Source organism: Mobula hypostoma, chromosome 4 (assembly GCF_963921235.1).
Source record: "Mobula hypostoma chromosome 4, sMobHyp1.1, whole genome shotgun sequence".
Taxonomy (NCBI): Eukaryota; Metazoa; Chordata; class Chondrichthyes; order Myliobatiformes; family Myliobatidae; genus Mobula; species Mobula hypostoma.
In genome coordinates this window covers 126,713,524-126,740,199 of record NC_086100.1, presented here as the reverse complement: position 1 = coordinate 126,740,199, position 26,676 = coordinate 126,713,524, and the positions used below count along the sequence as shown (strand labels likewise).

The following is a 26,676-nucleotide window of genomic DNA, read 5'->3' as shown; positions in this document are numbered from 1 at the left end:
TTCAAGAGCCATGAGATAATGTTGCAGCTCTATAAAAATGTTTAGACCACTCTTGGAGTATTGAGTGCATTTTTGGTCACCTCATTATAGGAAGGATGTGGAAGCTTTAGAGACGGTGCAGAGGAGATATACCAGAATGCTACCTGCATTAGAGAGCATGTCTTGTGAAGAAAGGCTAAGCAAGCTCAGACTTTTCTCTTTGGAGTGAAAGAGGATGAGAGGAGACTTGGTAGAGGTGTGTAAAATGATGGAGGCACATTTAGAGTGGACTCCCAGTGCTTTTTTCCCCAGGGTGGAAATGGATAATATGAGAGGGCATATTTTTAAGATGATTAGAGGAAAGTATAGGAGGTAGGTTTCTTTACACGACGTAGTGAGTGCACTGTCAGGGAAAGTGGAAAGAGGCAAGGATGTTAAAGAGATTCGTAGATGGGCACATGGGTGAAAGAAAATGGAGGACTGTACAAGAAGGAAGCGTTAAATTGGTCTTAAAACAGTTTACAAGGTCAGCACAACTTAGTGGGCTGAAGAGCTTGCAGTGTGCTGTACTGTTCTAGGTTTTATGTTCTTTATTCCTCCTACCCTAGTACATGACCATTCACCTCCCCCCCCCACCGTATTCTAGCTGCCACTTCTTTGCCAATCTCCTAATCTGTCCAAATCCTTCTGCAGACTCCCTTTTCTGCAACTCTGCCTGCTCCCCCCTCCCCCATCTATCTTTGTATCATCCACAAACCTGGGGGATCGTTAATACATAATGTGAAAAGCAGCGGACTCAACACTGACCCCTACGGCACGTCACTAGTCACCAGCAGACTACCAGGAAGGCCCTCTTTATTCCCACTCTTTGCCTTCTGCCTGTCAGTCTTCTGGCCATGCTGTTATCTTTCTGTAATACCTTGGGCTCTTAACTTACTTCGCAGGCTCATGTATGGCACTTTGCCAAAAGCCCTCTCAAACTCCAAGTAAACAACATCCACTGACTTTTCTTTGTCAAAATAGAAGTTTTGTATAGATCTTTAATTAACAAGCCTTATATTGGATCAAGTTAGAATAACTTCAGGCGAATATGTGTTGCCTTCAGACCCAGTGACTGCAGCTTATCTATGTTCCAGGGTAAAAGTGGGTAAAGTTCCTCCAGCACGTCCTGCCCCACTGAAAGCCGGTCCAGCTCGACCTCCTCCACCGAAGGTGTCTGCTGTGCCTAACCAGTTCCGTCGTTCTTCATCGGAACAGAAAATAAACAACGCTGTGGGAAAACGAAGCCCATCTACTGCAGGGAAGGCTCGTCCTAAAAGTCAAGCATTCCAAAGAAAAGGACCGGGGCTTCCACCTCGACCAGCTCCAGGACACCCACTCTATAATAAGTACATGGTAATTCATAGGGTAGATTTTGTTAGTTTTGATTATGTCACCAGCATGGAACCACTGCAGTGAGTTGCTTATTTTTGCCATATCTTCTTCTTTTTTGTTATTTTCACTCATGAAGGTGTGTGTGATATTGGTGCCTTGTTCCATGATGAAAGGGCAGCTCTCTGTTCAGTGACCACTCCTCTGCCTAAGGCAGTCTCAAAGTGAAAGGTGCTAGTTCATTGTCATTTAGCCATATCTTGCCTGGTATCCGCATATACCAGTTGTGTGGTCATCAGAGACACCTCACTTGTCTTCATTGCATCCTAACTAGCCTGAGGCTGGCTCTAGCTGAGATCGGTGAACTTGGAATTAGCCTTGAGGTAGACAATTCACCTGGACTAGATAGACTACACACTAGGTTTCTGAAAGAAGTAATTGAAGAAATTGTGGAGGCATTAGTAAAGATCTTTCAAGAATCACCAGATTCTGGAATGTTTCCTGAGGAATGGAAAGTTGCAAATGTCACTCACAGAGTGAGGCAGAGGAAAGGAAATTTTAGCCATTTAGTCAGACTTGAGTGGTTGGGAAGATGTTGGAGTCGATCACTAAGGATGAGGTCTTGGGATACTTGGAGTTACAGCATAAAGTAGGTCACAGTCAGCATGGTTTCCTTAAGGGGAAATCTTACCCAACAAAGCTGTTGAATTATTTGAGGAATTAACAGGAAGGATAGACAAAGGAGAGTCGGTGGATGTTGTTTACTTGGATTTTCAGACATCCATTTAGAGCACAGATGAGGAGGAATTTCTTTAGCCAGAGGGTACTGAATCTGTGAAATTTGTTGCCACAGATGGCTGTGAAGTACATTTAAAGCAGAGGTTGATTGTTTCTTGATTAGACAGAGCATCAAAGGTTACATGGAGAAGGCAGGAGAGTGAGGTTGAGAGGGATAATAAATCAGACATGATGGAATGTTGGGGTAGATTCGATGGGCTGAATAGCCTAATTCTGCACTTACATTTTATGGTTTTATGATCTTTTTAAAAACGGTGACACGAAAATGAATCCCTGGATTCCTGTACACCTCTTTTGAAATTGACGTTATGCTAAAACCAATTTGTACACACCTGGTTTCGCAGCTGAAACCAGCCGTCATTTATTTCTAAATGCTGTTTAGCTGAATTGTCCTCTGATGTTTATTCATTCAACTGACTTCCTCAAATGGAAAAGTACACCACAGGGGAACAGCAACCTGACTAAGGCAAGGTAATTGGAGCTTAGGGAATCTGTACTGTGTTTCTAGATTCCTGTGTGAATACTGTTGATAAAATATGTTTACCTTTATTAATGATGGGTCCCTGCCATATGGACGTTATTGGTCAAGCTGGATTTATAGTCATAGTCATAGTCATACTTTATTGATCCCAGGGGAAATTGGTTTTCAGTACAGTTGCACCATAAATAATAATTAGTAGTAAAACCATGAATAGTTAAATAGTAATATGTAAATTATGCCAGGAAATAAGTCCAGGACCAGCCTATTGGCTCAGGGTGTCTGACCCTCCAAGGGAGGAGTTATGAAGTTTGATGGCCACAGGCAGGAATGACTTCCTATGACGCTCTGTGCTGCATCTCGGTGGAATGAGTCTCTGGCTGAATGTACTCCTGTGCCCACCCAGTACATTATGTAGTGGATGGGAGACATCACACCTGGTTGGTCAAAGAATGTGGATCGATGTTTAAAATGAAAACAGAAATGTTGGGAGAACTCAGCCTGTCAAGCTACATCTGTGGAAAGAGTAAATCTTTTGCATCAGGCACCATTCCTCAGTACTAGGCAAAGAGTGGAGGGCCAGGTGAGAGTAAGAGTTCGGCATGGACTAGAAGGGCCGAGATGGCCTGTTTCTATGCTGTAATTGTTATATGGTTATATGGCTTACTATATTTAAGGCAGAGCTAGGGAGGAAAGAATGAGATGCAAGACAAAAGATTACCTGGAGACAGGTTAGAATTAGGTGACCATAAGCACGAGTACTGACTTAGAGGAAGGTGGTGAGGAAAGGACACAGGCTTGAAAATGGAAAAGTGGAGCTCTGAGACATGGCAGCTTTGAGGCAACATTGGAGAGTAAATATGGACACTCAACTTGAATAATCTTTGCTGTTCGGTCACAGACATACAACCAGATGTGTTCATCTACAAAATACTGTTATCACTAAATGACGTATGCTGGAGTAATTTTGCATTCCAGTGGAGTGCCCAGCTCCAGCGCCTCCCCTGGGCAGCTGCAAACAGGCGACACCGCAGCTTGAGGCCTAGTCCTTTCAATGACCAAGGCCATGCAGTTCCCCTGGTGTTCACCAGTAAACCATTGAACTGGGCTTGCAGCATTCCACACCACCAGTGTCCAGGGTCTTGCAGTCACAAGGAAAATGACTAAGATGATCACTCGATGTTAGATTGCACACCTCCTTTGCACATCAGCGCCTCTATGGAACAGTTTTGGCTGAACGTACTGCCATCTTACTAGATGTGAGTATCCTCTGATGAAAAAAGGATACGGTGAACATTTTAGTCGTAACTCTCTCTCGTGACAATGTATCCTTGGAATAGATAACTCCCCTGACTATTAAAGAGTCTGAAATTACCTTTCTTTAACCTCTGAGTGATTTGCCATGTTGTTCCAGTATTTTACTCTTCTGATATGCAGTTCTTTTTATTTACATCCATCTGAGTTTCAGCTTCATGTCACCTTCTAACTTGGCGTTGTGTTCCTTAGGTTGATATTCTGGAATTTCATTGGGGATTTATTGAGTCCCTGCAATGTGCTTACAAACCCCTTTTCTATTAAATTCACATGGCTCTGGGCAATCGACTTCTCAAATTACAGTTAGAAACTTCATGGCAGCCAAAACTGTAAAATCCTAAAATCCTGCAGTAGGGGGAAGAGAATCAGCTTTGCTCTGGGCAGCAAAATCAGAGACACTTTCTCTATATTTGAATTTATAACTTTTATTGTGAGAAGTAACATTTTCTTTTGAGCAGTATCTTGTGCATTAACATCGTGGCTTTAAGGTAAACTTGTGTGGCTGAGTTGGCTTGTCTAAGCTTTTATACAGTATCTATGAATATCAGTATAGGATGAAAGGCAATCTGAAGCTGTGGGTAGAAGTTCTGTTCCAAGGTGGCACTAATCTAGCTGACACTTCATTTCTGAGGACATGTAGTGGAGTGTTGTACCAAGGCCTCACTTCACTCTCTCAGGTACAAATAAAGGAATCTACAGTACTATTCGATCAGCAGGACTAAAATTTGCTTAATTGGTCACCTGTTTCATTGTTCTGTTTAAATATAAAACAGTTTGACAGTTAACATTACCAGCAAGGACACTTTTGGCATGTCAAAGATACTTTGAGCTCATCCTTTCACCTGACAGTTCACAGCACTGTACCTGTTTTTTTGGCTTTTTAGTTACCTGTGCCTCATGGGATTGCAGAATGTAACATCACCTCCAAGGTCCCCGGAGAACTGTCTTTCCAGGTGAGCCTTCTTTTATAAATTCTGCAGCAAAAAAAATCGAGCTGTTGAGGAGGATCATTTTTTGCTCAGATTCCAGGATCTGCAGTTTATTATTTCTCCATTTATAAATTCTCTATTGATCAGGGTATGGCAGCAAGAACTAAATAAACTGAGAAGACAGACCCATCTTTTAAGATCTGTTGCTCTTCACCAAATTTTAATATTGTCTAAACATTTCTGTATAGGTAAATGCTAAAAAAATTAATTTGTAATTATTGTTTCATTCGAAGCATCTCAGAACTCAGCCTTTTGTTCTATTACCGACAATGATATAATAGTTTTGCAACTTGAAAAGAACTGTCAGTGGATTGTGTTTTTGCACAAGTTGTTGTAAAGGAGTTTACCGAGACAATAGTTCATTTCCAAATTATATATTTTTTCTGTATTTTTTTAGAATAATGCAGTTAAGCTTTCTACATCGGCATAAATTGCATTTGTGTATCTAATAGAAAAATAGCTTGTGGACTGGAATAGTCTGAGAGATATAAAACAGAAAAAAATCAGTTTATCAAAATATAAATTAAAATAAAAGTTGCATTTTATTTCTTTTTTTCTCTCTGCATCATTAGCAAGGCGACATCCTTGTTCTTAAACAACGCATTGACCAATCATTCCATTGTCAAAAGGGGCTTGATACTGGCAAAGTTGCATCATCTCATTTGAAGATAATTACTCCACTGGAAGAAGACGAGGTGAAAGGAATTAGCAAGGTTAGTGTGGTCTCTGTATTTGCCACATTAGTGTAGAAACCAAATGCTGCAGTTAATGAAACAGGGTTAAATTCAAATGGAAAATACTATGACAAGAAGTTGACTTTACGTTGAATGCTGGTTCCACCCAGTGTTGTGGAGTAGCTCATTATCATAATTCTGCATAAACATACAGTAGTTGTAGATTAGAATTTTTCCAGGTGCACTTGTATGGTGGGAATGACAGAACAGAATAACAAAAAATTCTACAAGACTTTAGTAAAATATGAAAAGTCATTTTGTCTCAATGGCAACCTTTGCAAAATGAGATGAAAGTTAAGAAATGGTAGAAGTACGGTATATATCTCTATGCAAGAGAGGAGATCATAGCACGACATAACTAGCGCTGCAAGTGGTGATCAATTACATTGTTGTGAGAAGATTTGCCCAATGCATCATTGATGGTCTGTCTTGCAACCAGCCTCAAAGGAGATACAGGAGTGCCAGTTCATAGGCATCACCTGCTACCTTGTTATGTTCTGAGCCCAGGCATTGTATGGTAACAAGTAATCTTAAAGTAGATAACCAGCCATTCTGTGGCTTAGCTCCTAAACACTGCAAGTTCCCATAGCTGACTGGATGCACCAAGTAGGCTGTTGGTTTATGTGGATTGTGTTGGACACCAGAGGATATCGACACATAAAGAAATTAGAGGAAATATTCTGAAGACTTAACCTATGTTTGGACTTTCCAGATTACCTCTATATATTATATTTTATATGGTTTCCCCTGCATTGAACCTATTTATGAATTCTGAGTGTTGGCAGCTTACACGCTCTTAAATTGGCTGTTCATCTCTTTTCTTGATTGAAAGTGCTGAAAATTGTCACCAACAAGCTATGAAATGTAATTCAATCTCCTGCTGCCTCCTCTCTGAGCTCCCTTTCATTAGTTCCACCAAGACCAGTCAACTCCAACCTTCGTTCAAGAGAATTTAGTTCCAGAAGTGGCTAAGACTGCCGATCCTTGACATAAAGGCAGAGTGAGACTGAATATGGCATTAGGGAGTTCTGCTTAAACTGGAGTTATTGACCATGAAAGGGGGAAACGCTCCAGACATTAAGGTCCGATTGAACATAAAGAACGTTGTCCAAAGCCTCAGGATATTGCTGCAGTTGTTATCAGTGCAGTGTCCTGGCCCATCCATCTTCATCTGCATCAACAGATTTTACCTCCATCACAAGTCAGAAACAGAGGTGTTTATTGATAAATACAGGGTTTAGTTTCAGATAATGCCGCAGTTTATGTCAGTATGCTGGAGGCCATGAAGAACATTCAGCTTCGTGTACATTAGTAGTATTTGTTCCACATAGATGCAAGGCATTTACCATCTTCAACAAGAGAAAGTCTAACTACATCCCTATCAGCAAATCTAGAATCCATCGTCAGCATCAAGAGAGCAAAGACCACTGACACATTTGTCCAGTAACGACCCCCGTCATATGGGGCTGGGCATCAAGGGCATTACTGATTAAACAAGGAAAAATAATGGTACCAGTAACGACTGTAGCAGTGATGCCTCAGCATTCTGCCAGCTGCGTCACCACCTGGTATGGAAACTGCACTGTGGCGGACTGGAAGGCTCCACAACGGGTAGCCAAAACTGCCCAAAGCATCACTTTCACCAGCCTACCTGCCATCAAGGACATATATTCAGAAAGATGCCGGAAAAGGCCAACAATATCATGAAGGATCCCACCTACCCTGCTCATGGACCGTTTGTCCCACTCCCATATCAAGACCCCCAGACTCAAAAAACAGTTACTTTTCCCAAGCAGTAAGATTAATCAACACCACGACCCACTAACCCTCCCCTCAACACCCCCACTGTTACCTTATCATTTCCTGCCAGTCCCCTTATGTACAGACACTTCTGAACCTAGTGTGACTTAATGTACATACAATTCATTTATGTATATAAGCTATCTTATACAGTATTGTGTTTTTTATTGTGTTCTTTATCTTAATACGTTTTGTGCTGCATTGAATCTTGAGTAATAATTATTGATCAGAAAATTATTAAGACTAACTGTATAAATACTGGGGCCTTAAAAGCAGGTCTGAGGTTGGGTATCTATGGTGACTATCTGCAGGTATGTGAACACAGGGTTAGATTTTCTTAGAGCAGTGAAGGCTGAGAGGAGGCCTAATAGAAGTATTTATAATCGCTAAGGATTTATATGGGTGTTGCTCAACTGTTTTGGGGGTGCAGGCTAGATTGACAATGCTAATCATTTCCAAGGGTCAATCAGGCAAAATATGTTTTACTTTAACCATTCCCAACAAAGTACTGATAGTTTCAGTCATGCACAAGAAGGCAGAATGTTGTTGCAAGTAAATTTTGTGATTGTCTTTCACAGTTTTGGAAAGTTCCCAGGTCAGAACAATTGTAATAATTAACAACAGAGGAAACAGAAACAGGTGTGGGCTACTGGGACTTCCCCATCAGCTCTGCCTCACCCTGAGCTTATGGGCAGAGTTCCTCCATATCTTCTGTTCCCTTAATGTGTAAAATCATCAGTTCCTGCCTCGGATATACTCTGCAACTGGGACTTAGACAGAGAATTTCAAAGAATTACTAGCCTCTTGGTGAAGAAGTTCTTTCTCATCTAAATCCTGAACAGCTGACCCCTTATGTTGAGAGGATCTGTAGTTTGAGACATTGCTTCCTGAGGAAATATTTTTCCTGCAGCCCCTTAATAAGGTATGTTTTACTGAGGTCACCTCTCATTCTCCTGAACTCTACTGGACCAGTCTTCTTAATCTCTCCTCAAAGGACAACTTCCTCTTCATCCTCTTGCTCCCTCACCCAACCCATTCCCAGGATCCATTCCAGTGAACCTTCAGTGCACACCGCCTTCACATCTTTCCTTCAATAAGGAGACCAGGCCTGAAGATAATTTTCTAGGTGTAGTCTTACCACAGCCCAATATACAGTAATTCTTATAATGTGTCCATACTCTTTTACACCGTCTCTCTAGCAGTAAAAACAAACATACATATATTTTCCTAATTTTATGTTGTACCTGGCACATTTTTTTTTATTGATTTATGTTAGACAACACCAAGGTCTCTCTGAACACCAACATTTTTCAAAGCTCATGTGCATATCTCAGTTCTTCTATGTTATACTCCCAACTCTGCCTTTGTTTTTTTCTGTCCTCTCTACGACCTGGCTGGTGGCGTAGTGGCATCAGCATTGGACTTCGGGATGGAAGGTTCCGAGTTCGAATCCAGCTGGCTCCCCTGCACGCTTTCCATCCGTGCTGGGTTACGAGCTGGTGATCTCTTTGGAAACTCACCCGGCTGTAGCTTGCCTCGTACACGGTTCCCCACTACATCGGAGAGGCGTGGAGGGAAATCGTCCGCTAACTGGAGAAACTCCGGATTCGACGTACCTTTCCTTTCCTACGACCCAAACTAACTTGCTAACTTGACGGGTATGTTAGACAGTCCCATCTAGGAATCAGAGAAGGCTGTGGAGGGCAAGGGTAGAGCTGAGAGGACTTTATGCACCCTCTCTGCTACCTAGACCATTTTTTTCTCTGATTTTGTTCCCATGAAAGATCTCTTTCTCTTACCATATCCTGCAGAGTCATAGAGTTATACACACAGAAGCAAATCCATTTACCCACCAGTTTGTGCCATCCTTTTTCCATATCTGCACTAATCTATTCAGTTTACTCTTGGTCAGTACCCTCTAGTCTTGTGTATCTTAATGTCTCTTAAACGTATAATGACCCTACCACTTCCTCTGGCAATGGGCTTGTTTAAACATCCTTCCATTCTGAGGCTGTGCCCTCTCATCCTAGACTCTCCCAAAATTGGAAACGCCTGCTCCCTGTCCACTCTATCTAGGCCTTTCAATATTTGGTAGGTTTCAATTGGATTAACAAACCCCCCCCCCTCCCCCGCCACAATTCTTCCAAATTCCAGTGAATACAGGCCTAGAGCTATTGAATGCTCCTCAAAGGTTAACCCTTTCAATTCTGGAATCGTTCTTGTAACCTTCTCTGTACCCTCTCCCATGCCGTCACTTTAAATCAACTATGGAAGTGAATGGTCATTTTATAGACACATTTTTGACCTAATGGTCAGTTCTCGAGGGGTAGTAATTTGTGGAGGGGATTTTAATATTAGATTAAATCCTATATTAGATTCTTCAAGAATAGTTACTCAGAATAAACCTCTGACTCGGAAAGTGAATTCATTGATGGAGGAGTTGGGAATTATAGATGTCTGGAGGGAATTACACCCTACTAGTAAAGATTATACATATTACTCTTTCCCTCATTCAGCCTATTCAAGGATAGACTATTTCTTTATCTTTAATACAGATAGACTCAGGATAAAAAACTGTAATATTGCAACAATTGGTCTGTCGGATCATAGCCCAGTCTCTATGTCTCTAATCCTGGAAAGGAAAATGAGGAAAACACTATGGAGGCTAAACTCACATATACTTAATAACCCAAAAGTAATGGAGAGATTAAGGGGAGAAATCAAAGAATATCTAGACCTTAATGACACGGGAGAAACATCACCAGTGATTTTATGGGATACATTGAAAGCTGTACTGAGAGGGAAAATTATTTCCATTACTACTCACATGAAAAAAATCAATGCACAAAAATTAGCAGACCTTCAAGGAAAATTAAAACAACTTCAAGTTGGAGATAGCAACAAAAGTAATTCAAATCGAAAACAGGAAATTAGGAAATTGCAAAGTGAAATTGATGATATTTATACGTTGGAAATTCAAAGAAATTTTTTTTACCTGAGACAAAAGAATTATGAAGTAGGAGGTAAATCAGCTAGATTATTAGCATATAAATTACGAAAACAACAAGCAGACAATACAATTCATAAAATAAAGAATCCAAAGACAAAGCTTGTGGAGAGTACAATAGGGAAAATTCAAGAGAGTTTTGAAACGTATTATCGAGAGCTGTACTCCCAACCCCGGGCCCCCAATGAGCCCTATATAGACAGTGTATTGAATTTTTTAGATCTACCTAAACTTACAGATTTACAAAATGAAAGTTTATTAGAACCAGTAACTGTCAAAGAACTGAACATGGCCATCTCTAGGTTAAAGGCTGGAAAGTCCCCGGGTTCTGATGGGTTTACCTCAGAGTGGTACAAGTCCCTGAAGACACAGTTAGCCCCATTACTACTTAACACCTTTAATTGGATCTTGCAGAGAGGAGAAACTCCACCTTCCTGGAGAGAAGCGATTATTTCAGTTATTCCTAAAGAGGGTAAAGATAAACTAGAATGTGGCAATTATCGGCCAATTAGTGTTCTTAATTTAGATTACAAACTATTTACATCTATATTAGCGCGCAGATTGGAAAAGCTTTTACCTGGCCTAATCCATTTAGACCAGACTGGATTTATTCAACAAAGACAAACACAGGACAACATAAGGAGAACTCTGCACATATTAGAACAGGTTAATAAGAACGAGACAGAGACAATGGTAGTAGGATTGGACGCTGAGAAAGCTTTTGATTCGGTTAGTTGGGCATTCCTATACAGAGTGTTAGGAAGATTCGGCTTTCAAGAAAGGTTTATTAAAGTAATTCAGACTCTGTATGACAGCCCAACAGCCCGAATTAAGATAAATGGGGACCTCTCTGACTCCTTCATTTTAGAGAGAGGCACTAGACAGGGATGCCCAATTTCTCCTCTCCTTTTTGCGCTATATATTGAACCACTTGCCCAACTAATAAGACAGAGCGAAATCGTAAAAGGTATCAAGGTGGCAGGGATTGAACAGAAAGTGGCGTTATTTGCAGATGATGTTTTGGTCTATCTGAGTGAGCCAGAAAAATCATTTATAGGATTGTTTACACTGTTGGATGACTTTGGGAAAATATCAGGTTATAAAATAAATGTAAAGAAAACGCAGGTTATGTCCCTAAATTATACACCATCCAAAAAATTGCAGGATACATACGATCTTAAGTGGGAAGCTAAATCATTAAAATATTTAGGAATACCCCTGCCGAAGGATCTTTCAACACTGTCACAGGTAAATTATGGGCCATTAATCTCAGAGATAAAAGCAGATATGCATAGATGGAATCTTATCCCCTTTTTAAGTTTAAATTCAAGGATAAATACTATAAAAATGAATATTCTTCCTCGGTTATTATATCTTTTCCGTACTTCACCAGTGGAGGTGGATGATAATCAATTCAGGGAATGGGACAAATGGATTTCCCGCTTCATTTGGCAAGGAAGGAAACCTAGAATTCGATATAACACTTTACAGTTAGGGAAGGAAAGAGGAGGTATGGTTCTTCCTTGCCTGAGAAATTATTTTTATGCCTCACAGATAACCCCTCTGTTATATTGGTGTAATAGAGAATATAAGGCTAGATGGAAGGAAATAGAATTTGGATTAGTTGACAGTTTTCCTCTTCAGGCCTCAATAGCTGACAAAGGATTGATGGCCCAGTTGGAAAAATTTAATAATGCTTGGATAAATCTTACATTAAAAGTATGGCAGAAGGTGGCTAATTTATGTGGAATTAATAACATGCTAAAACTCTTTAGATGGTGTGCATATGATACCGAATTCCTTCCCAACAGAGGAGATAAAAGATTTGAGCTATGGATAAAGAAAGGTCTTACAACCTACCTCTCATTTGTAGATAAAAGAGTATTACAAAGTTTCCAAATCCTGCAGGACAAACATGGCCTAGAACATAATGACTTTTTTAGGTACCTTCAAATACGAAACTATGTTAACCAGAGTTGTAGACATACAGACCTATCAACAGTAGAATTAGAATTTTTCAAGATTCTGAATTCGGCTTGCAGTTCAATACCTAGTAAATCAGTTTCTCGCCTATATAATGCACTCTCCCATGCTAAAAATGTAAATACACTGTATATTAAAGAGAAGTGGGAGAAAGAAGCGGAGTTGGTACTTTCAGAGGAGGCTTGGGGGAAAATCTGCAGCTTTCAATGGTCCTCGACTAATTCTTTGACTTGGAGAGAACATTGTTGGAAAAACATTATAAGATACTTCAAGACCCCATATCAGGAAAAATATAAAGATACAAATGTGATGTGTTGGAGAAGGTGCGGCTCTAAGGAGGCAAATCATTTTCATATTTTCTGGGATTGCCCTAAATTAAGTCTATTTTGGGAAGGTATTCATAGAACATTAGTTAAGGTACTTAGGTCCCAGATACCTCTGAACTTTGAGACGCTCTATTTGGGGCATGTATTGTTCCTTGAACAGAAGGAAGATATAAAGTTGCTGCAGGCCCTCTTAGGGGCAAGTAAGAAATCAATCACTAGAAAATGGCTAAATCCAATACCACCTACATTAGAAGATTGGTACGAAATTATCTTGGAAATATTTAAAATGGAAAAGTTGACCTACTCCCTGAGAACTCAAAAAGAAACATTTTATCAAATCTGGAATAAATGGATTGAATATATAACCCCAATGCGAGCAGACTTTAGATGACTCTCCTAATGATTTATATTGCTCTTCTCATCAACACAGTAATATTGCTAACGTAAGCACCCCTAGTCTAAATGTTTGTTGTTGTTTTTTTTTGGAAAATAGAGAATTAACACAAGTAAAGGGAAAGATTTGGGAAAGGGATAAAAAAAAATGAAAAAATTAAGTAAATAAGTACATAGGGATTGGATAATTATGTCTGCGGGCAGGAACAAGCACGAACAAATTGGGATATAAACACCTACAATGGTTGGTATATAGGCTTGTATGCAACATTTTGGACCAGTGGAAATGGTCCAGAAGGGTTGTATGGAAACTATTATCACCATTTTTCTTAACAACTAATTTCATTACTTAGCCTAATAGGTTAGATTTACCACAGTACATAATTATCTATTTAAATGTTTATTTTGCTTTTATATCATCTCAATGTGTACTTAAGAATGTATAAATAATTGTAGTTTTATACATATAAAAAAATGGAAAAGGTTATATGTGTGAAAAAAGTACATGATAATTATGAACTCCTTATCCAAATAAAAATAAAATTAAAAAAAAAAATCAACTATGGATTTGACCCCCACCCGGATCATTTTGCTCATTAACACTTGTTAGGATCCTAATGTGTTTAGACCCCACTCTACAAGTCCTACTCCTATTTGATTTTACAAAGTGAATCACTTTGCATTTGCCAAGGTTAAGTTTCACATGCAGTGCTCTGGATTCTGCTGTAACCTTGGATACACTTCCTTGCTCTCCACAACACTACCATTTCCACATTGTCTACAAACTTACTGTAATCCCTCCGTCATTCACATCTAAACTGCAAAGGTCCCAGTACCGTTCCCTGCTGTACCCCATTGGTCACAGGCTTCAAATCAGAAAAGCATCTTTGCACCACTACCCCTGCCTCATATTGCCAGTCCAATTTGGGATCTAACTCACCAGTTTGCCTTGGATCTTAAGTGCCTTGACCTTTTGAACCAACCAAGTATATGAGACCTGTTAAAGGCTTTGCAAAAGTCCAAATAGACAACAACGACCACCCTACCTTCAATCTTCTTAGCTACCTCTTCTAGAAAATAAGATTAATGAAAGCAGGATTTCCCCCACACAAAGCCATGCTAACTCTCCCTTATCAGCCCCTGCCTTTCCAAATGTACATAAATCTTATCCCATAGGATTTTCCTCAAATATTTTCCCTACCACTAACATAGGCTCACCAGCCTGTAGCTGGCTTATCCTGCTGCCCTTTTTAATTAAAAGAATAGCATTAGCTATCCTCCAGTCTTCTGATATCTTCATGGCCAATGGAGATGCAAAGACCTCTATTGGGGACCACATCTGTCTCCTATGCTTCCCACAGCAACCTGGGGTATATCTCATCTGGTCCTGTTGAGTTATCACTCTTATGTAACACATAATATCTAATACCTCCTCCTTATAAATGTACCTATAGATTTCCCTAGTCTAAATGAAGGATCTTGAACTCCATAGGGGCCTGACCTGCTGAGATGCTCCAGCATTTCTTTTGCGTGGGCCCTGAAACCTCTGTAACTATCTTTAAAGAGATGCCTACTTTTCAGCAGTTGTTTTGCCCACAAATAACTGTTCCCAAACTAATTTTGCCAGGTCTTCTCATGCTAACGAATTCAGCCTTCTCCAATTCAGTGACTTAACTTGAGAACATTGAAACTGACAGAATTACAATTAATGATCCCGGATTGCTTCTCCACCACCTGTACAGTTTAATTTGCTGAGAGGGCTGAGTACTGCACCATCTCGAGCACAACTCCATTGCTGTGCAAACCTCATAGGCACCCTAGATTTTTAATATAAAATTTGTTTTTTTTTTATTTTCTGTCTTCTGCATTGGTGTGTCAGTGGAAAAGAGCAAATTTTAGATTTCTAAACATTCTTTTTCCAAAAAAAATTAAATACCATTGATTAAACAAAGATAACAAACAGTTGCTAATGATCAACGACATAATGAATTGACTGAACTAAATTGATAAACTGAAACAGAAACAGATGTAGGAGTCAAACTGGGTGAAGAACAGCCAAACTCAAAGGTGATGGTGTGACAGATGAGACCTTCAAATCATCAATTCTTACACCATGGCAAGAGTGAGCATAGCAACAAGACTCAAGGTGGCCATCCTGCACCAGCAAGGTCTCTCCCAAACTGGACTTTTGTAGCCATCAGAACTTTCAAAATGTGTTGTCCAAGCTCTTCTGAAGAAGCATGAAGAAATGGGCAAGGTTGAGGACCAGAAACGCAGTAGCAGGCCACGGAAACTGAGTGCAGCAGTTGAAAGCTATATCAAACTGATGTTCCTTCTAAATGGGAAGAAGTCCAGCACTGCACTGCTGTCAGCTCAACTCACAGAAACCGCTGGAACCCAAGTACACCTCTCTGCAGTCCAGAGAACTCTTGTCAGGAGTGGTCTTCATGGAAGAGCTGTTGCCAAAAACCCATTCCTTGGAAGTGGAAATAAAGGCAAGAGACTCACCTAAACACAAAAACACAAGGAAGGGGGTTCTGAACAATGTGCTCTGGACTGACGAGTCAAAATTTGAAATATTGGGCTCAAACAGCAGGCAAGTTTGTCTGTAGAAGAGCTGAAGAGTGCTACATGGATGAGTGTCTACAGTCATCAGTGAAGCATGGTGGAGGTTCCATGCAAGTTTGGGGTTGCATATCAGCAAATGGAGTTAGTGATCTGGTCAGATTTAATGAAATCCTCAATGCTGAGAAATACAGGCAAATTCTCATCCACCACTTCAGGGAGGCATCCGATCAGTCCTAACTTCACTCTGCAGCAGGACAGTGACCCCAAACACACAAACAAGGTCATAAAGGACTATCTTCTGTGAAAAGAAGAACAAGGAGTTCTGTAACAGATGCTATGGCCTCCACAGAGCCCTGATCTCAACGTCATCGAGGCTGTGTAGGATTACCTGGAGAGAGAGAAGCTGCACAGCAGTGTACCTAAGAGATCTCATGCAGATTTAAAGGCAAAGGGTGGTCCAAATATTGATTTGATTTAGATTTTTACTCTTTACTGCTCTTTATAGTCAATTTTTTGATATTTAGAAACTTTTCATTATTTTTAAAAGCATCTTTGCTTTTCAGACTTTTTATACATGCCTCAGACTTTTGCATAGTACTCTACAGTAGTCTCAAAAATTTATCTTCGGTTGACTTAACAACCTATCTAAGTCCTTTGCACTCAGACAATCCATGTCAACATTGGGAAGTTTCAAAATCCACCACTACTAGAACCTCGTCACTGTAGACATTGTGTGTTGCTTATATATCTGTTTATCTAATTCCTATCAGATGGCCTGTATTATAGCTCCAGCAGCAATGTATTTACCCTTCTCTTAGTTTTATGTTCTACTGATATGACTCACATTCAGATTTATTTATCATATATTCATCGAAACATTGAGTAAAATGCATTGTTTGCATTAGCAACCAACACATGCAAGGATGTGCAGCTCACAACTGTCACCACACATTCCAGCACCAACATAGCATGCCCACAATGTAACCTCATTTATCTTGGACATGTATTTTACAGAGATTTGCAATATTTTGTTTTGATTTTAAGTTGTACAATAATGAGTTATAATTACAATTTTTGTGGTAATAATAACATTCTGATTTCTTTGAAACATCTGTTTTTCTGGTTTTTGCCTTTGTATCTTTCAAAAAAAAAATAAAGGAAAGCATTTTTGTTTTTTTTTGCCAATGTTTTTAGAAATCCATCGCTTCTGATCTGCAGTTTGGAGACAGTAATGCTCCCCGTGCTTTGGTGCTGCATGACTTCACAGCAGGTAAAGCATGCTGCATTACAAGGGCATAGGTTTAAGGTAAGGGGAAGGTGTTGTAAAGGGGTTTTGAGGGGTAAGTTCTTTTGTATAGAGATAGGTTGATATTTGAAACTCGCTATCAGGGGTAGAATCAGGCACTATCACTATGCTTAGGAGACTGATAAACATATAGATGGATACAGAGCTAATGCAGACAAATGGGATTAGTGTAGATGGGAAAATGGTTGGTGGAGACAAAATGATCTGTTTCTACTACTCAGTGAATTCTATTCTTAACTTTTTATCATCTGTAAGAGCCCATGAACAACTGCTTATGTTTAAATGTGTCTGAATTGTCTACCATCTCCCAGTTACTATGGTTTCCATAGGATGCCAACAATGCAGGCTATTTATTTCTGGACCAGTACCGACACCACACTTCAATATCTTCTTGAACATGTATCTTTTTAATTAAATTTGCTTTTGCATTATGTAAAAAAAATTATGCATGTCTGTAATTGTTGTTAGGCTTTCAGCCCCTAGTTGTGATTGAGTCTTTGAAGTAAGCCAAGAGACAATATGTATTATTCGTCAAGGAAGCAATCTTGAAACCAATCATGTTATTTTTCTGACAGATCAAAATGACGAATTGAATCTGAAGGCAGGAGACACGGTATACTTGCTGAAGAAGTTGGACAAAGATTGGTATAGTGGAAAGTGCAAAGGGCATACTGGGATTTTTCCAGCTAACTTTGTCAAAGTTCTTGTAAGTTTGTAATGGTAAAGTCCATATATTTTATTCTATCCTTCTCTCTCCCTCTCTCCCTCTCTCACTCTCGCGATTCTGTTTCTTCACTGTTCATCTCTATTCTGTTAACTTCCTCTGTTCAAGGCACTTTCTGATTACTTTTCCCTTTATCTTTGTTTCTCTGTCTTCTTCCAGCAGCACAGACTGAGGTGGAGTCCTCCAAGTTTTTCTTGTTTGCCATAAGAAAAGAGTACTTTTCCACCGTACAGAATATTCCATCATTAGGAAGCAAATATGTACAGATGGGAGCCACACTTTGACTCCATCAGGCAGGAGATCAGGAGATGCTATTGAACACTCTCCTGTAGTTCAGCTGGAATAAGCAAGAGGAGGGGCCTTGTGCTCAATATTCATTAGCCGGGATACTCTGCCAGCTTCCTGCTCCTGCACTACACTACCCTCTGATCAAATAAGATTCATATTGACACCATGTGAAATATAATCCATAAAATTCACCATTGCCTTCAATGTGTCAGCAGAACCTTTGAGAAAAGGGGGTGCTTAAGATCAAGTATTCAGACTAGATTGAAGCTGGTGGTCTACTGGGCAGCAGTAATCCTTGCCCTCCTAATGCTTCCAAGACCTGGACTGTCTCCAGCAGGTACCTCAGTGGAAAGGTACTGCCAATGCTGCTCCACAATATCGTACAATTCACTGGAAGGGTCAGGAAATCAATGTTAAGTCTTTGGGCAGGCTATTTATTTTGTATGCCCAATGGCAAACTCCCAAAACACACACTCTTTTCCAAGCTCTGCGCTGAGATAAGATTGCGAGGCAGAGAGATGGAAAGAGTCAAGAATTCCAGTCTTGTTTGGGGGAAGAAATGCGACAGCCCCACTGACTCTTGACCAGGGGTCCCCAACCTTTTTTGCACTGTGGACCGGTTTAATATTGACATTATTCTTGCGGACCGGCCGACCCGGGGGGGGGGGGGGGGGGGGTAGGGATGCCAACGGACAAGAGTAGCAGTCAAATACGTTGTGTTTACCCCGAGAAAGACTACAATGACCATGAAGCCTTGCGCGGGCACCAGTGCGCATGTGTAACCTTTTTTTTTTACCTGCAAATTGTTTTTGGCGATTCTGTTCGGTTGGGTGGGGGTGGGTGTTAATGACGACCGGAATATAGGTGATAAGTGGCTAATACACTCAATTTCGTTTCTAAAAGGGTTTATCTAACGAATTTAATATTAAACACACAGTGCATATTTTCCTCGCATGAATACAGTGATAAATCAATTATCGGGGAGGACAGGGGAGCTTGAAGTAAGTGTTAAACGAACTTCCAGTAGAAGTGGTAGAGGCAGGTTCGATATTATCATTTAAAGAAAAATTGGATAGGTATATGGCCAGGAAAGGAATGGAGGGCTATGGGCTGAGTGCAGGTCGGTGGGACTAGGTGAGAGTAAGAGTTCAGCACGGACTAGAAGGGCCGAGATCGCCTGTTTCCGTGCTGTAATTGTTATATGGTTATATAAGTCAATAGCATCATAACATTTTAAGTAACGTTTGGATATTAAACACACAGCACATATTTTCCCCATATGAACATATAAGATCATTGCAACACACCAATATCGCTGAATCAGTGGGAGCCCTGGGTTTGTTTCCCTGCAACAACACGGTCCCATCGAGGGGTGATGGGAGACAGCGATACTCGAAGGGGGTTCCTTATGTCCAGTCTATTCCGCAGTTTAGTTTTCGTTGCGTTCATTGCAGAAAACTCCGTTTCGCAGAAATATGTTGGAAGCAACGTTTTCGATGCTTTTGTGGCTATCTCAGGATATTTAGCCTTGACTTTGATCCGGAATGCCGGCAGGAGATGTTATGTCAAACATACTTTTCAGCCCGTCGTCATTTGCAAGCTCAAGGAGTTGATCTCCTTCCCGTGCTGACACGGATAACGCGCGGAGAATGACCTCGCATGTGTAATGGCTCAACAGTGGCCGTGACAGGGAATGAGGAAAGGTGCAGCTGACTCATATCGCCAAAGCATATCGTTTCCTCACGGCCCGGTAGCGCATGCTTTGCGGCCCGGTGGTTGGGGACCGCTGCTCTTGACCATTCAGGTGGAGTAGGAGCATTCAGTATTAAGAACCTTGTTCGTTTTAGGAACCCACCGAACCCTAGATAAACAGTGAGAGGAACACGGCTTTTAAATCCCCCAGCCTTGCCAACCCACCAAGCAGTAATGGTTCTATTTCTGGACGAACCTGTGGTTTCCACGTTGGCTTCATTAATCACTGCAGAACGTACAGAACTGGAGTGGAAACAATTCATTGTAGGTCAATAGAGACTCTGCAAGAAAAGAAGACGATGTTTTTCTCTCACAGAGTATATGTGCATATGCTCACGCACCTGCTTCAAACAAGGATACCATGAGACGTTTAGTCTAAAGGCTCCTCTTACTTTACTAACCCAGCAGCACAGGTTGCTGCTTCACTGGAGACCTCGTTCAAGAAGGTTTTCATAGGCAGGATATTTAACAGGAGTCAACGTGGGTTTCCCAATTTTAGTAATCTTAACCCTCTTTTAAGATAATATCCTACTCCATACTTTCAAAAATTGACCTGAATGAGATTGTGAACTCTCTATGCTGGGAAGTAACTATAATGAGTATTTTAGAGGAGGATATTAAATGTCCTACATTGTCAACATCATATATTTGATACACTGTCTGTTCTTGGAGCATTGCTGATTGCTGTGTATGTTTGCTTTGTGTTAGGTCGATCTAGCTGTTGGTGATTCAAAGGAGAGCAGTGTGAAGAAGGACTTGTCTAAGTCAGTTCCACCTACCAAGTGAGTCTAAGTATTCCATGAACCCTGAAGCATACACCACCCAGTCTGAACTCCTAAGCACAAGTCCAGATTGGATGAACAGACATCACAGAAAGTTTTGATGATTTAATACGTTTAATTTAGAAATACAGCATGGTAACAGGCTCTTCTGGCCCAATAATCTCTTGCCACCCGCTTACACCCATTTGACCAATTAACCCCTGAACCTGTACATCTTTGTGGAATGTGGAAGGAAACCAGAGCATCTGGAAGAAACAAACACAGTGATAGGAAGAGCATACAAACTCCTCACATACAGCAGCAGGAATTGAACCGGTGTCGCTGGTGTAATAATACCATTGCTCTAACCACTACGTTACCATGCTGCTCGGTTATAGGGCTGGCAGTAGTAATGGGAGTACAGAAGCAAGGGGTCTGGGAAGACATTGCAGTATTTGACAACAATGAGAATTTTAAACTCAAGGCATTGTCAGACCAGATGCTAATGTAGACGAGAGACTGCAAGTATAGGCGAAGCAGGGCTTGGTGAGAGTTGGGATTGATGCCTTGGAGTTCCAGATGATTTTAACTGCACAGCCATTCAGTAAGATCAGACCTGATAATAATTTCAACACTGCAATTCTTCCATCCGTGAATAGACTTCACCCTCTTATCATGAATCTATCTACTTTTGCCCTGACAGGAAAAAATGCCTATTTGTATTAAATGAGCAACCATTTGTTTTCAGACACTGACCCCAGTTTTAGATTCTCTCAGAGAGAATATCTTTCCTCATATGTTTATTTCATCAAAGCCCCTCAGTTGTGTACTGTCTCACTCTTCTAAACCCCCACAGATGAAAGTCTACCCTTCTTTATGAGTCAACCTGTCCATTCCACATATTGATGTAGTAAACCTCTGATGTGCTTCCATTGCATGTACAATGGATTACAGATAATTGGACCATCAGTTAATTGGGGCAATTCTTAAAGAACAAAAATGAATAGAGAAAATAACCGGGATTCCCTTCATTTATTTGGGATATTACGCCACTTAATTGGAACAGGAGAATTGCCAGTGTTTTTAACTGGCATCAGTTGTGTGCACTTGTGTTCCCCACTGTGCCTGGAGCAAACAGTTTTTAAATAGTGTCTGTTGCGTGTGTTTGTAGTGATTTTTGTCACTGATAGTTGGCGAGAAATAGGCAGTAAGACAATTTGGAACTATTTTGCTCACTGTGGTTTCAAGCATTCAGGCTTGGAGATGCCAGAAATGGCTGGGAGTGAAAATGAAAAGATATCACTACTTCAATGAACTATAAAGAATTTGAATGTATCGACAATTGTCTTGAACATTACAACGAAAATGAAGATTTGGAGGATGCAATTGTCGAAAGCATTGTATGAAGGCTGTCCATTATCTGCACTGGGCGTCTGCAGTGATTTTGTTCAGTTACGGTCAATCAAAAGAACATGGCAGCATACTCTGGATTAATTCCTCCATCGCCATTAGTGAACTACAGTTTTATAGTACTGTAGCAATATTGTTAGTGTGCTAATATGTTCTTTATTTCATTTAAATACATATTTTATTCAGTTAAATGGCAGTTTGTCCTTTTTATACCTTTAAATTATTTCCATGAAACTTTGGCTAATTGGATCAAAATGTACTGGTCCTGATGTGTGCCAATTCACCAGAATCCACTACGTTCTTCCTCAGCATCTGCTGATTTCCAGCACCCATATGTTTTCCCATCTTTGTGGTCTTTTCACAGTACATGTTCTTTGAAGCAGCTACTACACACAATTGTCCGTACAATTGCAAATACCTGCAAAGACCAAAGACGTTGGGAAACAATGTCCTGCAATTTTCACGTGTCTTGCAGCCAAGTTGTACCGGGCCATAGTATAGCTATTGACCTGAAAAGCAATGTTACCACCAGCCATATGGGACTTTACTTCCATTTCAAAGATTCAAAGTACATTTGTTATGGAAGTACATATGCAGTGTACACCCCTGATATTCATCTTCCCACAGATAGCCACGAAATTAAGAAAACCATGGAATCTATTCAAAGAAAATCATCAAATCCCCAACGTGCAAAAAAAAAGCAGCAAGAAACACAAAATATAAAATATCAAACCACTAAGTCAATGAACCTGTCCAGGAATGTTCAGTTTCAGCCCAGTTCAGTTCAATATAAGATTATGAGAGGCATTGATCGTGTGGATAGTCAGAGGCTTTTTCCCAGGGCTGAAATGGTTGCCACAAGAGGACACAGGTTTAAGGTGCTGGGGAGTAGGTACAGAGGAGATGTCGGGGTAAGTTTTTTACGCAGAGAGTGGTGAGTGCGTGGAATGGGCTGCCGGCAACGGTGGTGGAGGCGGATACGATAGGGTCTTTTAAGAGACTTTTGGATAGGTACATGGAGCTTAGAAAAATAGAGGGCTATGTGTAAGGCTGGTAATTTCTAAGGTAGGGACATGTTCGGCACAGCTTTGTGGGCCGAAGGGCCTGTATTGTGCTGTAGGTTCTCTATGTTTCTAATTTAGTGCTGTGTTGTTCGTTGACTGCAAGCTGCAGTGTTAGTCTGCCCCAATCGAAATTGCAGAAAATAGCAACAAAAAAAGGAGCAACAGAAACACATCATAACATGAACTACAGTGTTCAGTCTACAAACCGCGTCGATTAAACCTTGCCCAAGTCCCATGACTCCAGCAGCAACGACCGAGAGGGAAAGAGAGATCAATCGAACGCAGGAACCTTTCTCCGGGAGCGGCAAGCAAAAGAGAGAGAGACCAGTCGCTCGCAGGCAGGCGACGCTGAACGCACACTCACTGATTTCAAATCATCCTCATTGATTTCAGTCTTCCTCAACGCTTTGATCATTGGCAGCGCTCCATCTCCAGGCTGCTTACTTTGCTGGTAGCCTCACTGGACTCCCTCAGAGATAGCAAAGCACCACGTGGCTCACACCATCAAACTGTACATCACACGCTACAATAGTAGCCGAATCATATTAGGAAGAAGAAGAAGTAACTTTGTGAACTGTCCGAAGGATGGTGCCTTTGGTCACATTGTTCACTGGCGTCAGTTGTGATCTTCTGCTATTCTGTAAGGAAAATCTTCTGGACCAGGATATCCAGAGTATCAGAACAGTACAACCAAATAGGATTAAAATCTTCCATTTCTTGTGCCACAAAATGGAACATCGGAAGCTGGACTACATTATCAGTCTTCTTGCCTCTATAAAGGATTTTCTTTCACTTTGCAAGCATAGAAGACTGGCAAAGAATACAATGGGATATAGATCAGTTGCAGATATGCGTGGAGAAATGGCAGATGGAATTTAAAGTGGACAAATGTGAAATGTTGCATCTTGGTAAGTCAAATGTAAAGAGGGAGTTGATGAGCAGAAGGATCTTGGGGTCCAAGCTCATAACTCCCTGGAAGTGACTACACAGGTTGATGGGGGGGGCGGAGGGTTAAGAAGGCTTATGATATTCGTTCCATTATAATCAAGGCTTTGAGTTCAAAGTTAAAGAAGTTATGTTGCAGCTATATAAAACTCTAATTAGGCCACATCTGCAGTAATGCATGCATTTCTGGTTGCCCCATTTTAGGAAGGATGATGAGGTCTTGGAGAGATTGCAGAAGAGGTTTACCAGAATGCTGCCTGGATTAGAGGGCCTATGCTATAGCGAGAGGTTGGACAGATGTGGGTTTTAATCTCTGGAGAGTCAGAGGCTGAGGAGAGATTTGATAGAGATGTATAAGATTATGAGAGACATTGATAGAGTAGACAGTATATTTTTCCCAGAGTTGAAATGCTTAATACCAGAGGGCATACACTTAAGGTGAGAGGGGATCATTTCAAAAGAAATGTCAAAGGCAATTTTTTTTTTACACAGAGTGGTGTGTGCCTGGAATGCACTGCCTGGGATAGTGGTAGAAGTAGATACATTCGGGACTTCAAAGAGATCAAGTCAAGTCAAGTCAATTTTATTGTCATTTCAACCATAAACTGGCTGGTACAGTACACAGTAAAAACGAAACAACTTTCCTCCAGGACCATGGTGCTACATGAAACAACACAAAACTACAGTAGACTAAGTGAGACAACGCAAGACTATACTAGACTATGTAAAACAACACAAAAACTACACTAGACTACATACCTACACAGGACTACATAAAGTGCACAAAACAGTGCAGGGCAGTACAATAAATAATAAACAAGACAATAGGCACAGTAGAGGACAAATTACAATATATTAAATGATGTAGGTGTCAGTCTAGTCTCTGGGTATTAAGGAGATTGATGGCTTGGGGGAAGAAACTGTTGCACAGTCTGGTCGATGTTTAGATAGACATGAATGTGAGGAAAATGGAAGGATATGGACATTGTGTAGGCAGAAGAAATTATTTAACCTGGCCTTTTGATTACTAATTTAATTGTTTTGGCACAACATTGTGGGCTAAAGGGTTTGCCCCTGGGCTGTACTGGTCTATGTTCTGAGTCCTATGTTCAGTTTTGGAAGGGATTACTTCGCAATGACTCCATTCCTCCAGAGCAAATCCTTCCAAATGACTTGAGAGATGCCCCTCTCCTGATTATACGAACTCAGTACTGAAAGTCAAGGTCACATTACATAATTATGCGAGTCAGCCTACCAGAGAAAATGTCCCATCAGCTCAATGCACATCACACCTCCCTATTCTGCATATACATCAGTTATGATGAAATGGACTTGACACCAAAAGAAATCTGCTGAGATGTTTCCACATTAGTGATGGAAAATCTTTGCTGTTGTGCTCAGGAAATTTTCCAAATTGGGATTGTTACTTAACTGGTAACATTTTAAACACATATTGGGCATTTTATTAAATATTTCTTGTACTCGATTGAAACTAAAGTGAACTCAAGAAACCAAAGTTGATAGTGGCTCCTAAGCATAAAATGTAGGAGTATAAATGAAATGATTGGAAATACTTACTGACCTGCTATCCACAGGGGACCTCGATGTGTGGCTCGGTTTGACTTCGAAGGAGACCAGCCTGATGAGCTCACTTTCTTTGAAGGTGATGTTATTGCACTGAAGGAGTATGTGAGCGAAGAATGGGCTCAAGGAGAACTCAAAGGTCAAACAGGAATTTTCCCACTGAATTTTGTAGACCTTATTGAGAACCTACCAACCTCTGAGCAGAAGACTGTCCAGAATTCACCTATGCCTCCAGGTGAGGGACTATTGAAGCGTACAATGTGTTGGTTAGACCATACTTCAATGATAGTAAGTAGTTTTGCACCTGGTCCCTTCCAAAAGACATATTGTCCTTGCAAAGATTTACCAGAATGATACCTGGACTCTGGGTTATATTACAAGGGAAGATTGCATAAATCAGTTCAGATTCCAGACAGTTTCAAAGGTAAGAGGAGATTTGGTCCAAGTTTTCAATGTATTGAGAGGAACCAATAAGAAAGAGGAAAGACATTTTTGTTGGTTGGGAAGTCTAGGCGATGGAGCGTTGTCTAAAATTTAGAGCCAGTTTACTTTGGAGTCATTAGGGAAAGATTGGAGCTCTTTTTCTTTCCCTGGAGAAACTCAGTTTAAGTAGATCAATAAGTACGTGTCTAACATTGCTAAGTGAATATTTGGAAAGCTGCTTATCATTTACTAAGTTTATATACTGTAAGCACTATGTGATTGTTAACTTGCCAAATGCTATCATTCTGAGAAGTAGCCAGTTTTGTCCCTGGCTATCTATACTAAAACAATAAAATTGTAAACGTTCAATAGATAATTTTCCCTTTGGTATCCTGCAATTTTAGACCCATTCCAAACTGCATTGAAACAAAGCTTGTTGCATCTTACTTTTGAATGTTCGCTAACACATTGCTAATGAAGTAACCTAATTAGTTTCAAACCGCTCCAGTTAGGAATGCAAATGATTTTTAAAATATATTATTGAATCTCTCCTAAGGTTCTAACAGTGTAACAGGTGACAGAGCAATAGAGACCTCCACATCTAATCAGGTAAGCCCACTCATGAGACGACCATATATCCATAAGACCATAAGACAAAGGAACAGAAGTCGGCCATTCG

The 26,676-nt window shown here is 40.5% G+C and overlaps 1 protein-coding gene across 4 annotated transcripts in view; it reads left to right on the top strand.

Moving 5' to 3' along the window:
* sh3d19 (SH3 domain containing 19) overlaps window positions 1–26,676 on the top strand; it is a 145,272-nt gene that overhangs the window by 106,318 nt on the left and 12,278 nt on the right. For all 4 annotated transcript variants that reach the window (XM_063046464.1, XM_063046463.1, XM_063046462.1 and 1 more), the window contains 8 exons: window positions 1,116–1,374; window positions 4,825–4,893; window positions 5,502–5,642; window positions 16,935–17,010; window positions 17,622–17,752; window positions 20,519–20,592; window positions 25,586–25,809; window positions 26,554–26,606. In XM_063046464.1, coding sequence (XP_062902534.1) covers window positions 1,116–1,374; window positions 4,825–4,893; window positions 5,502–5,642; window positions 16,935–17,010; window positions 17,622–17,752; window positions 20,519–20,592; window positions 25,586–25,809; window positions 26,554–26,606 — 1,027 coding nt within the window. The remainder of the gene's footprint in view (window positions 1–1,115; window positions 1,375–4,824; window positions 4,894–5,501; window positions 5,643–16,934; window positions 17,011–17,621; window positions 17,753–20,518; window positions 20,593–25,585; window positions 25,810–26,553; window positions 26,607–26,676) is intronic.